This window comes from Dama dama, chromosome 18 (assembly GCF_033118175.1).
Source record: "Dama dama isolate Ldn47 chromosome 18, ASM3311817v1, whole genome shotgun sequence".
Lineage (NCBI taxonomy): Eukaryota > Metazoa > Chordata > Mammalia > Artiodactyla > Cervidae > Dama > Dama dama.
Genome location: NC_083698.1, coordinates 29,356,043 through 29,369,508, shown reverse-complemented (window position 1 = coordinate 29,369,508; position 13,466 = coordinate 29,356,043). Strand labels below are relative to the sequence as shown.

Genomic DNA, 13,466 nt, shown 5'->3' with positions numbered 1-13,466 from the left:
CAAGAGATGTTGGGATGGGATGGGCACCAAGGAGGACTCATCAAAGTCCTGGTAGCTGTGGGGTTAGGAGACTGTATAGCGTTTGACACACACGTGTACATTTATGGGGAGATGAGTAGGGAGGGGAAAATGCAAGGGAAAGCCCATCTAGTAGATGCTTTCCTTGGCATTCTGGACAATCATATGGACCACAAAACCTAAAGGGGGAAAACCAAGGTGAGTCATTGCTTCAAATTCCATACAACGAGGACTGGAAAGTCGCACACTGTGTGTGCTCCAAGGGCCGACTGTCTCTGCTCCTCTCTGTCCTCTGAGCACTCAGCCCCATTCCATCCTTTACTATCAGATATTTGGACCCCAGCATCACTATCGCTCCTGTCCTTTCTCTTGGGCTCCAGCTCATCCTTTGTTCTTGCTGGTCAGATTTTCACTGAGCGGGGTTGGTGGGGGGAGCTTCTAGTTTAGTGAGTTTAACTGCTGTGTAAACAAATCTCTCAAATCAGCTCCCCTTACCTCCTAACTTTTCTAAATCCAGAGCCATTTTTTAAAACAATTTTTTGAATAGGTAGGATGTTTTCATGTTTTTTTTTTTAAAAACAACAAAAAAGTTATACTTGAGAAAAATCTCCCTTCTTTTCTTTCCTCATGTAGCTAATTCCAACCACTTGCAAGAAACTTCAGGTTTCTTCACATACATGCAAACAGAAATATAAATTTCCTTTTTTTCTTCTTAATTCATAAAGGAGTATATTTTTTGTGGTTTTCTGAACCATGTGTTTTGGCCATTTACTAGTATGTAATGTGCATGTGTGCTCAGTCACTTCTCCCGCCAACTCTTTGCAATCCTATTGACTGTGGCCTGTCAGGCTCCTCTGTCCATGGGATTCTTCAGGCAAGAATACTGGAGTGGGTTGCCATGCCCTCCTCCAGGGGATCTTCCTGACCCAGGGATTGAACCTGCATCTGTATGTAACAAATATCTCTAAACTGAGGGGCTTAAAATAATTTGTTGCTAACTCTCATAGTTTGGTGGGTTGATTGGGCTCAACTGTGTAGTTCTTGCTTGGCTTCTCACTGTGGTTATGGTCAGATGTGGGCTAGTACAGGGGTCATGGAAAGGCTTGACTGGGTTGGAGGTTCCAAACGGCTGGCAATTATGTTGGTTGTTGGATGGGAGCTCAGTTGCCAGAGAACCTCTGTATAGATTGGGCTTTTCACAAGAAGCTGGTCTCTGAGTGGGAGCATCCCAAGAGATCTGGAAGTGAAAGATACCAGCTTAATTAAGGGCAACTTACAGAATTGGCACTGTTAGGTCTGCTGGATTCTGTTGGCAAAATGGTCTCAGGGCTAGCCCAGGCTCAAGGAGATGGAGAAAGAAACCCTGTTCTCTTCATGGGAGAGTAGGAAGATTGTATTGCAGAAGATCTTGAGGTTAGGAGATACTGTGTTGGTCATTTTGGTAAAATACAATCTGTATCACCATCTGAAGTACCTTTCTACCCCTTCTAACACATGTCCAAGGCCTGAGGAGCATTCTTTTTTAAGGTCTAACATCTGACCTCTCCCTTTTTCCACCGACTCTACTCATTCAAGCCCACATCCTTTTGTAGTTAGGTGAATGCCAGAGTTCCTGGTATCCTACTTTCCTTCACTGCAAATAGCCGATGAAACTTTCTTAATGTTGGTGTTTACATAAACTTTAGCTTTAATGATGTCATTCTCCTAAGTAAAAATCAGATCTGATATCCCCAGTGGTTTTGTTTGACCTGTGCAAAGCTGGCATATATAGGATTTGCTTTTTTTTAACTTTCAGCATTGCAAAATCAGGAGATCCAGATGAAGCTCCTTTTGAAAAACTACGTCCTCATATGTAGTAAAATCGGATTTTTTGACTAATATGTTCTAGATACTGAACAAAAGGGAAAAACGCTCAGGCTCTTGTGGGGTTTAGTGGACAGTAGGGAAAATAGATAAATAACATAGAAAGACTGATGGATGGCAACATTGCAGGGTTAAAAAGCAGATAGGGCAGGAGGCAGATGGGAAGGGCTACAATTTCAAATCACATGGTCATGGATGACCTCACTGAAATGGAGACATTTCAGTTAAAAAACTTAAAGAGTAGAGGAAGGGTAACAGGAAATTCTAGAACTTTGCTTTCCAGTAGAGTAGCCCACAACCATATGTGGCTATCTTAATTTGTATTAATTAAAATTAAATAAAATTAAAAATTCAGTTTTTCAGGCACAGTAGCCACATTTCCAGTGCTCAAAAGTCACCTGTGGCTAGTGGCTACAAAGCAGATATAGAACATTTCCACCATTACAGAGTTCTACTGGACAGCATTTCAGAGGTGGGGTATTCCAGGCAGAGGGGACAGCAAGTGCAAAGGTCCTGGGGTGGGGGAGCGGGTGGGACACTGTACTGCTCTTCTGCTCACACATTCCTGCTATGCCCTACTGTCTGTCTTATACTGTAGCTGTTTGGCAGTTGTCATTTAGCACCTTACCCCAAGCCAACTTTCCAAAGGCCTTTGCTGATATTAAGTTTTAGACCTTTGGTCAATGCCATAGAATCTATGGGGTCAAGTCCCAGACTCCCTGATCTTGCACTGACAAACTCTGTGAAAGAGCATGAAGTCCAAGGATCTAGACCAGGAGTTAGAACACGCATGGTTCTGTTTTAGAGCAGAGTAGGTTCATGGTGTGATTCAAAGGGTGTTCTCAGGGGTGACATGGCACAAGCATCCACTCACTAGAGAGACTGTTGGCCACAAGTGTCCTGGAGTGCCTTTACTGGACCAGGACCAAAGGTCTAGTGGACTTTTAGCTGGTATTTCAGGAGGAAATCTGGAGTATGGAGTATGACATTGGTTTTTGTTTTTTTTAGTTGCTAAGTCATGTCCAACTCTTGTGACTCCATGGATTGTAGCCTGCCAGGCTCCTCTGTCCATGGGATTTCCCAGGCAAGAATACTGGAGTGGGTTGCCATTTCCTTCTCCAGGGGATCTTCCTGGCCCAGGAATTGAACCCGGGTCTCCTGCACTGGAGGCAAATTCTTTACTGATTGAGCCATGAGGGAAGCCCACGACATTGGGGCTCAAGGCAATGCCTAATTACCAGTGGGAGCAGAAGTATTTAAACATTATATAAGCTGGTATACTCTTATATGGTCCATACAAGTGGAATTTCAGCCTTGAATAAATATATGTAATAGGTATTTGGAAACTGTAATGTCTGATAGAGTTTATTGCCGTGCCCTTTCCAGTAAACACACACAGCTTTCGGTGACAGGATGTAAGGCGTCCACTATGTCACCAGCATCTATTCTGACATTTTCTCCTCCTCCTCCATCACAGGATCCCTCTTTCTCACCAGTAGGACACATTCAGGGCCCAATAGGTTCTGTGTTCTACCACCATGGTGTTTTTCTCATGTTTTTCCTTCTTGCTTGAAGGAGCCACATTCTCTTTTCTGCCTGGTTGAATCTTCTGCACTCAGCTTGAGGGCACAGCTTAAACTCCCTTCATCGACTTTTCTTTGCCTCTCTCAGGCCAGAAGCATTTCCCTGCTCCTGAGAGCTGCAGTGCTCATTATTCACACTCAGTTGGCAATTACCAAGACTACAACACAATATCTTTGTTTTTTTTATATGTGTATTTAGTCCTGGGTCAAGTCTTAAGTTTGAGCAAACTCTGGGAGGTAGTGAAGGACAGGGAAGCCTGGTGTGCTGCAGTCCATGGGGTCAGAGAGTCAGGCACGACTTAGCAACTGAACAACAAGTCTTAAGATCCTTGAAGGCAGAGTTCACATGTCATTCTTTTTTCCTTGCATGGTCATATTTCCATATATATTTGCCAGGCGTCTTCCATATGAGGGCTGAGGGTACAGTGGTAAACCAACATAAACCAACAAAGGGCCCTGATTCCCTGTAATCCTTGGTTGTCAACTTTATTTTTTCTAAGGTGAGTAAGGTTATTCAGTTCTTGCAAGTCTTAGGCAAAGATAGGAGCCCTGTGTCCCACTGATAAGGAGTAAAACTACTGGCTGCCCCTTGCTGAAGGCAGATTGATCTGGGAGGTGAAGGTTCACAGCCATCTGGACGTTAAGGCCCTGTTAGAAGAGTCTCGCTGCCAGGGCTCCACTATTCCTGCCTCCTGGAATGGTGTAAACAATGATTCACACCACGGTAGGCCTTTACGCTTTACCAAGCACATTCATCACATGCATTAGGCTTTCAGGGAAGGTCAGGTTCCAACTTGTTAACAGAGAATCACCTCCAGGTCACCAGACTTGCATCTATTTTGCTCAACACCTATCATAATGAACAAAAGTTTTAGACTTTAATGATGAATGTGCCAAAGAGAGGACAGCGTGGGGGCTGTTTGATTTGTAGCAGAATACAGAGCCTGTTTTGAAGTTCTCAGGCGAAAACCATTTCTGGGAAGACTGATTACGATTTGAGACCAGGCGGTGAAGAGAAAAAAAAAAAAAAAAAAAAAACCACCTTGTGCGCCTGGGCGGGGTGGTGGTGTTCCCCACTGCCTGGCTCACTGGGGTCGAAGTTCAGGTCGAGCCCGGCATGCAGGAAAAGGGGTGAAGCGGGACTTTTCAGCCTACAGGGAGTAGGGGGAAGGGCCGGGCAGTGGAGTGGGTTTGGTGGCGGCTTCTGGGAACCCCGCACCTGTGGAGGAGACGGTGCTCAAGGTTCGGGGAGGGGCTGCGGGGGCCGGGTCCGCAGGCGAAGGTGTGCCGCGGCGGGGGCGGGGCGGGGCCGGGCGCACCTGGGCGGAGAGGGGGAGGCGCGCGGGGCTGAGCCGGGCGGGGGCCGCGGCGCGCGCCAATGGGCAGCGGCTGGCAGCGCGCCCCGCGCCCGAGCCGCAGTCGCGCCCTCTTGCTGCCTGGCGAAGGCGCGGACGGCGCGCGGAGGCGAGCGCGGGGAAGAGCCGCCGGCGCCACAGCCGCCGTCAGGGCATGAGGATGGCCGTGGGCTCCGTCAAGATGCAGCCACCGTGCGAGAGCCCGGCCCTGGCCGCGGTGGCGGCCGTGGCGGCGGCGGACGGCGCCCTGCGCCGCAGCCCCAGCGCGCGCGAGCCGGAGCGCGAGCAGCTGCCGGTGCCGCCGCGGCCGCGGCTGCGGGACCTGCCGGCGCTGCTGCGGAGCGGGCTCACCCTGCGGAGGAAGCGCAGCGCCGCTGGGGGCCGGGTGAGTGGCCGGGTCTTGCGCGGCCGGAATGGGCGTGGGAGGCGCACACGTGGAGCCCGCGCCCACCCGCCGGGGCGGCCGAGGAGGGCATCTGGAAGTTGGGGAGGTGCCGGGAGTGGGGCCCTTGTGCCGGATTAGGCAGAAGAGGGGCCCTGGAAGGCGGGGTCGTGGGGTGACCCCCGCGGAGCGGCGGTTTCCCTCTCCCCTAGGTGCACCTGACTTAGCCCAAGCGCACCTGGATTCTAGCAGCGGGACCGTGAGCATCGCCGGAAGAAGGGCCGTTTGCCTTTCTCCAGAGGGGGAGCTGCAGGTGTCCGGTGCCCAACGGCCGGCCCTGTCCCGACAGCGAGCCCAAGGCCCCACGCGCGGGACCTCAGTTTTCAGGAGGCATGAGACGTGTGCACTGCTGTCGGGCGCCTCGCTGCAAGCTTTGGGCACCGACACTGGCTCTGGCCGCCGCCACGGCCGAGGGACCGACGCCGGAGTTGGACGTTCCGGGGCGATCTTTAGCTCCTGGGCTGTCCAGTCGCCAGCACTTAGTTCTCGGCGACGCCCCCAGAATCTTAAATATTGACTTCCTGCTAGTGTGTTCGGTAGGATTTCCTGGTGGAGGAGTGTCCCTTCTTGGGTTCTAAGTGCATCTAATGTCCCGAGCAGGTCGGACATGTTTTGTGGTTAAGAGAAGGGGGACAGCCTGGGATCGCTCATAAGTCACCCAGTAGGCACTACTGACTTACGGGTGTCCCTGCTCACCAGGGCCTTGGGCACCTTTGGGAAGTTTTACTTTGCTTTAAAAATTTTTGCATCATTAAGGAGACTTTACTGAGAAGGCACCACAAGGTAGATATTTTGGTTTGTAATTTTAAAAAGAAGTCGTAGTTGTCGGCCTTAAAAGATCTTGCTGGGGGACTTCCAGCTCTTGAAAGACAGGTTTATGAAACTTGAGTGTTAGGGAGAAACACTGGGTTTGGTATGGCTTCCTTTGGGCAGGAAATGGTCTGAATTAATGTTGAGTCTTTGGCCTTTCTAGGCTGTGTACCTCCTTCCCTAAGAATTCTTCCCACATAGAGATGACTGTACATAATCTACCTTAGAAGGATGTTTTGAGGATTAGCTGAGCAGTAATAGGACCATCTTTAGGTCAAATGACCAGGGGGGTTTAGGAATTACCGCAGATGACCTTACCGTGTGGCGTACAGGGTTACCTCCAAAGAAAGTGAGGAAATGTATCCCAAAGATATGATAGCTAAATAAACACAAAAATCAGAGTTAGAGACTTTCCAGGAGTCTAGGGGAAAGTAGGTCAAATTATATTCCTGTTATCCTTGACAGTTACTTTTACACTGCACAGAATCCTGAGGACATGAGGGCAGCCAGGCAGTCTGTGAGGAGGATTGCCCAGGGTTTCTGTGTAAATAAGTCTGGAGTGTTCATCTGCATAGAGGCTAGAATTTCCCCTTGTCTGGGATGATGTTGTGGTGTACCTTGCCAAAATACATATTACTCTTATTAATTATTCTGAATGTGGTTACTTCAAATAAGGTATACTTTATTAGCCCTTCTTCGGTTCTAATATTGTATTAATTCTCCTTGTGACATTCCAAATACATTTCATAAGTGCATGGCCAGTTTTTTTTTTTTTTTTTAACTGGGGGAAGATTGTCAAGTTTTCCAACATTGGAAACCCATAATTTTCAACTGTTTTCCCTCCTTTGGCTCTGGAACCACCTTTGTGATCATGGAACCTTCCCATCAAAGGAGTTGGAAAGGGTTTGAAAAAAAGAGAAAAATAGGTGAAATATGTATTAGCTTGTTCAGGCTACCATAAAAAAATACCATAGACTGGGGACTTACATAACAGAAACATATTTTCTCACAGTTTTGGAGGCTGAGAAGTGCAAGATCAAGGTGCCAGCATATTTAGTTTCTGGTGCGAACACCTCCTGGCCGGTAGACAGCCACCTTCCCTCTGTGTCCTGATGTGACCATTCCTTGGTGCCTCTCTCTCTTTTTTTAAACTGAAATATGGTTGATATACAATATGATGTTAGTTTCAGGCGTACCACGTACTGATTGGTATTTGCATACATTAGACAATGATGTGATGATGTGAGTCTGGTTACCATCTGTTCCCACACGAAGTTATTACAGTATTATTGACCATATTCCGTATGCTGTATATGACATCCTCATGGCTTATTTATTTTACAACTGGAGGCTTATACCTCATACTCCTGTTCACCTGTTTTGTGCCACCCCCCATCACTTGTTTATTCTCTGTATCTTTGCTTTCATTTTGTTTTGGTTTTTAGATTCCATATGTACGTGAGATCATCCAGTATGTTTTTCTCTAACTTATTTCACTTAACAATACCCTCTAGATCCATCCATGTTGTCACCAATGGTAAGAATTCATTTTTTTTAATGGCTGAGTAATCTTTCATTATATGTGTATACCCCATCTTATTTATCCATTCACCCATCAGTGGACACTTCACTTACTTCCATATCTTGGCCATTGTAAATAGTGTGGCAGAGAGCATGGGGGTGCATATATCTTTTCCAATTAGGGCTTTCACTTACTTTGGATAAGTACCCACCTGTGAGATTCCTGGATCATATGGTAGTTCTATTTTAATTTTTTGAGGGATCTTCATACTGTTTTCCATAGTGACTCTGCCAGTTATAATCGTAACCAATGGTATGGGAGGATTCCCTTTTCTGTGTATCCTCACCAGCACTTGTTGTTTGCTGTCTTTTTGATGATAGTCACTCTGACAGGTGTGAGGTGATACCTCATTGTGGTTTTGGATTGCATTTCCCTGATGATTAGTGATGTTGAGCATCTTTTCATATGCCTGTTGGCTATCTGCTTGTCTTCTTTGGAAAAATGTCCCTTCAGGTCCTCTGCCCATTTTTTTTTTTAATGGGGTTATTTTTGCTTTTGATGTTGAGTTGAGTTGTTCGCATATTTTAGATCGATTCCTTGTTGGGTATATCATTTGCAAATAATTTACGTACTCCCATTCAGTAAGCTGCCTTTTCATTTTGTTGATAGATTCTTTCACTGTGAAAAAGCCTTTTAGTTTGATGTAGTCCTTTTTGTTTATTTTTTCTCTTGTTTCCCTTGCCTGAGGAGACAGATCCAAAAAGTATTGCTAGACTGATAGCAGAGTGTACTGCCTGTGTTTTCTTCTAGGAGTTTTATGGTTTCAGATCTTATGTTTGTAAGTCCTTATCCATTTTGAGTTTGTTTTTGTATATGGTGTGAGAAAGTGGTCCAGTTTGATTCTTTTGCCTGTAGCTTTCCCAACACTATTTATTGAAGAGGCTGTCTTTCCTCTGTCGTATATTCCTCGTTTGTCATAGATTAATGCACCGTATAAGCATGGGTTTATTTCTGAGTTCTCTGTTCTGTTTTTGTGCCAGTACCACATTATTTTGATATAGGTACTGGCATCTGTGTATCAGTTTTTGTACCAGTACCATACTGTTTTGATGACTGTAACTTTGCAAAATAAATTGTTTGAAATCAGGGTGTGTGATACCTGGAGCTTTGTTCTCTCTCTTAAAACTCTTTAGACTATTTGGAATCTTTTGTGTTTTCATGCAAATTTTAGAATTTTTTTGTTCTGATTCTTCCGTCTCTCTCCTTTTCTTATAAGGCCACTAATTCCATCATGGAGACACCACCCTCATGACCTGTCTCACCCTTAGTACTTCCCGCAGGCCCTCCAAATACCAGCATCTTGGGGCTTATGGCTTCAACATTAATTTTGGGGGAACACAAATATTCAATCCACAACAGAAGTGTTTGAAGGAAAGAGAAAAACACAAGCAGTGTGTATCAAACCAGTGGGTGACTGGTAAACACCTGGGGTCATGTGGTGAGCCCCTTGGTTAGGGCAGTGATACCAATGCAAGTAAATCATGGCTTAGCTCTTTCTGTGGACCTTCAGTTTTGTATGTCATGAGCTGTACTTCCAGATTACAGCTGAGTGATTATAGGGACAAGTTAGCACAGATTCATTACTACTGGTAAGAAAGTAGCTTTGTGCATTACACAAGTTGGTAGGAAAGTTTGCAACTTCTGTATTGACCAAGATCTGATTTACGAATCTCTGTGGCCCTTGCCCATGCTGCCTTGGGCTCTCACAGATCTTAACAATCTGACATCAACTGTCATCAGATAAGCTCTTTGTGAGTTGTGTTGCCCAACCCAGGTGGCTTGTAGGCTGTCTCTTACTGGGAAAATGTAAGCTGACATTTGCTTGTTACTATAGAACTCCTGGTTCCTTGGTTCAGTCACTTATTGTCATATTGAATTCAGAATGCAAGTTGATTAAGGCTCTTTAGTTGATTAAGGCTCTTTAGGCTAAGTGGAATGACTAGATTTTTCTTAACTACCTCCTAAAAAATCACTGATAAGATAAGGCACAGATTGAATTTACATCAAAACCATTTAATTTTTCTTTTTTAACTTTGTGTTGTGGACATTTTGAGAGAACAATGTAATTACTTCCTACCTTTAGCTATTAACACTTTACCAATTTTGTTTCACTTATTTCTCTTTTCCCCACTTTTCCTTTGTGGGGGACTGGTGTATTTTAAAACAAAATGCTAAATATTATGTCATCTGTCTCATTAGTGTTTTCAGTTTACATCTCTGATAAGGACTTTGTTCCTTAAAAAAAAAAAAGTTGTGTGCCTTTCTTGTCTAAAATTTTTAATAATAATTCCTTAACATAATTCCCATATTTAATTTTTCTCAGAGATGTCTTTTCACTTATGATTGGTTGCAACCAGAAATTAAGGTCCACGTGTTGTATTTGGTTGTTAGGTTTTCAAATCTATTTTATTTTATAACCATCTCCTCCCCCTGCTTCTTTTTTCATGCCTTTGATGCGATGGAGATAGCAGGTCATTTGTCAAGTAGAATGTCCACTTCTGGGGTCACTTCTTACTTGTGATGTTATCTAGTTTGTTCATTTATTTTCCATGTTTCCTGTAACCTGGCAGTGAGATGTAGTGGCTTGATTAGATTCAGACTTAAGAGCAAGCATTCTTGGTAGGTATTACTGTGTATAATCTGTTGCATCACATCACTAGAGACATGATGCCTGAATGTGTCCCTGTTTGAGATACCAAGAGTGATTAGTGGGTTCAGGTGGGGTCAACTTATCGTTCTACCTTTCACCTAATGATTGTAACATCCTTGATAGTTGTAAGCCAGATCCATTTCATTAGAGGTTGCAAAATGATGATCTAAATCTATCATTCCTCTTGCATTTATCAGTTGGAATTCTGTCTATAAAGAATTTACTCTCAAAAAGAAAAGTAAAAATTTACCCTCATGAACTACTTGGGTCTTCTGAAAAAAAAAAAAAAATTGCATAGGAAGGACAGGGGAAAGGCTTGATTTTTTTTCCCTTTTATCAATTTTCTGAGTTATGATTTAATGCCCTAACAACCAGTGAGTTTTTTTCTTTTTCAAGTATCAGTAAGAGCTTGTATTTGCTTGTAATTTGTTTGTAAATACATTACATTTGTAATGTATTTGTTTCAGTCCATTGAAGGCAATATTCTTTTTGATGCTCAGTTTATGTTTATCTCCTGCGTACTTCTTACAAGGCCCTAGTAGTCTCTGATACCTTTCTTCCTTTTCAGCACAAGTTATTCTAAGCGTATCTTTTTCCATTTCCTGCTCCAGACTCCAAATCAGCCATTTTCTCAAGGAGTACTGATTTTTTTTCTTCTGAAACCCATTCATGTCCCTCAACTTTTGCCTCTCATAGTGGTTGAGGTTTTTTTTTAACCTTCTTTTTAAGTCTTTCATCTTAAATTTTTGTTTCATTAAAAATTCTTCTCATCAGGCTGTTTCTAAGACTGTCATTTTTTCCCTCTAATGAAATAACTGGTAGCTACATTTCCTCTTTCTATATATACTGTCGGAGTGCTGGGGCTGCCTTATTTTGGGCTTTGGCTGCTGGGATATTTTCTGCAGTGTTCCACCACTTTCTTCATCTCCTTGAAATCTGTTTCATTTACCTCAGTCAGAATGGTTCACTGGTTGTGCCAGTTTGACTGTTCACCCAAGTCTTCCTGTGATCCTCAGCCTTTGGATCAGTCTTCTCTGCCTTGACCTCTTCCCTTCAGCCACCCTTCACTCAGGCAGGGTCTCAGTGGCTCTTCAGACTTGAGAAACTGGAAGTTCTCTCTTTTTCATTTATAGTCTGTACCTTGATGCATGCGTGTGTGATCAGTCATGTCCAGCTATTTGCAACCCCATGGACGGTAACCCACTAGGCTCCTCTGTCCATGGGATTTCCCAGGCAGGAATATCAGAGTGGATATTTGCCTTTTCCTTCTCCAGGGGATCGTCCCAACCCAGAGACTGAATCCCACCCTGGTGACTCCCTCTCATAGAAGAACAAGGCTGCCATTTCCTGTGTCTGAGCTGGAATGCTTCAGGCCTGGTTTACCACCCTCCTCTGCTGGAAATAAGACTTTGTTGATTGAGAAACACGTTCTGCTCCAAGTTATACCAGTATGGCCAACTTACAGTCATTTTATACATGTATCTCATAGGCAAAGCATTTGGTTTCTTCCTTGTATTTAAATTAAAATCAGTGCTAACACTTCATAGCACTTAATTATGTGCCTGGCAGGTTCTGGTATAAACTTTAACGCTCACTACAAGCCTCTGTGTTAGATGCTTTTATTTGCATTCCACAGATGAGGAAGGGGGTTCCCAGGTGGTGGTGCAGTGGTGATGAATCCGCATGCAATGCAGGAGACATGGGTTCAATCCCTGGGTCAGGAAGATTCCCCTGGAGGAGGACGTGGCAACCCACTCCTTTATTCTTGCCTGGAAAATTCTGTGGGCAGAGGAGCCTGGTGGGCAACAGTCCCTGGGGTCAAAAAGAGTTGGACACAACTGAGTGCACTTGTGTGCACGCACGCATGCACACCCCCCCACACTCACATACACACACACATGAGGAAACTGAAACCTAGAGGCAACTTGCCTAAGATCACTGAGTGGGCGGGACAAGGGAGGTTTGAATCCAGCCAGTCTGGTTCCATAGTCCATGTTCTGAATTCACTCTCAAGTGTACTGAGGACCTAGGGTCTGTTATTTTTTTTTCCTAAATGTCCATTGTTGTTGTTGAGTCACTCAGTAGTGTCCAACTCTTTGTGACCCCATGGATTGCAGCATGCCAGGCTTCCCTGTCCTTCATCATCTCCCCGAGTTTGCCCAGACTCATGTCCATTGAGTTGGTGATGCCATCCAATCATCTCGTCCCCTGTTGTCCCCTTCTCCTGACTTCAATCTTTCCCAGCATCAGGACCTTTTCCAATGAATGCCCATAGCCTTTATAGTACCTGCTGGTATGACCTTACCCCTCTTGAGAATGGTCAGTACTTGCTGTTGATAATGCCACACATTAACTTTTCTTTCATTGGAGCGCACAAGGGCTTGTGATCCTCCTCCTGGGATTGAGGTGGAGAGGTCGGGGTCTTGGTGGGAGGGGAAGTGCTGTGGTTATAGGTGTGTATAGTAACTAATAGCTACTAAGATTAAAGGTTGCTTTCAGTGTCCTAAGCAAAAAACTCCCAGGCCTATCTTCATCAATCCAAAAAGTTTGTGAATTTATCCTCCTTACTCTTTTCTTATCTGCTTATGGTAGCCTGTCAGAAGACAAAGGTCATTAGGGGAGGCGTGCATCCTCCAGGAAAGGTGAGTCAGATCAGATATGACAGCACGTGTTGGTCTTATTTAAGAAACAGTGACTTCTGGCCAGCTCAAACTTTGAGTTGCAGGGTCACTACTCTATATCCTCGAATGTTATTCTCTGAGCTCTTGAAACCTCATTTTCTTCCACTGTTGTGAGATACACTGTGGGTCAGGTTTTTCTGAGAATAGAGGCAATGTCTGGGAAGCTTTGGGCACCTGGGAGCTAAAATGTTTTCTTCCCCAGCTGGATGCTTATTCTAAGCAAATGGACTTTCATAGACATATTTATGGAAATCTAGGCATAAAAAATTTTGCTCTTGTATGCAGTGTCAGTTTCCAAGTTTTTAAAGATTGTGGTGTCCTAACATAGAGTGAATATTTTAGGTAGTGTCTAAATACTTGTACCATAACGAAACAGTCTGAGGTTCACACTTGCACTGTCTAAAATGGACTTGGCAGTAATTGGTAACTTGTGCAGCTAAAAATAGATGGAAAGGTGGGAGAAAAGTCACTGGAGATGACTT

General features: G+C 44.6%; 1 protein-coding gene across 3 annotated transcripts in view; it reads left to right on the top strand.

Moving 5' to 3' along the window:
- The window catches only part of RAPGEF5 (Rap guanine nucleotide exchange factor 5), a 306,460-nt gene that overhangs the window by 66,854 nt on the left and 226,140 nt on the right, over positions 1 to 13,466 (top strand). The window contains exon 1 of one of the 3 annotated variants that reach the window (XM_061165052.1): positions 4,944 to 5,204. The exons of the other annotated variants lie outside the window; for them this stretch is intronic. Coding sequence (XP_061021035.1) covers positions 4,974 to 5,204 — 231 coding nt within the window. The 5' untranslated portion in view covers positions 4,944 to 4,973. Of the gene's footprint in view, positions 1 to 4,943; positions 5,205 to 13,466 lie in introns of those variants that run through there. 3 annotated transcript variants of the gene reach the window in all.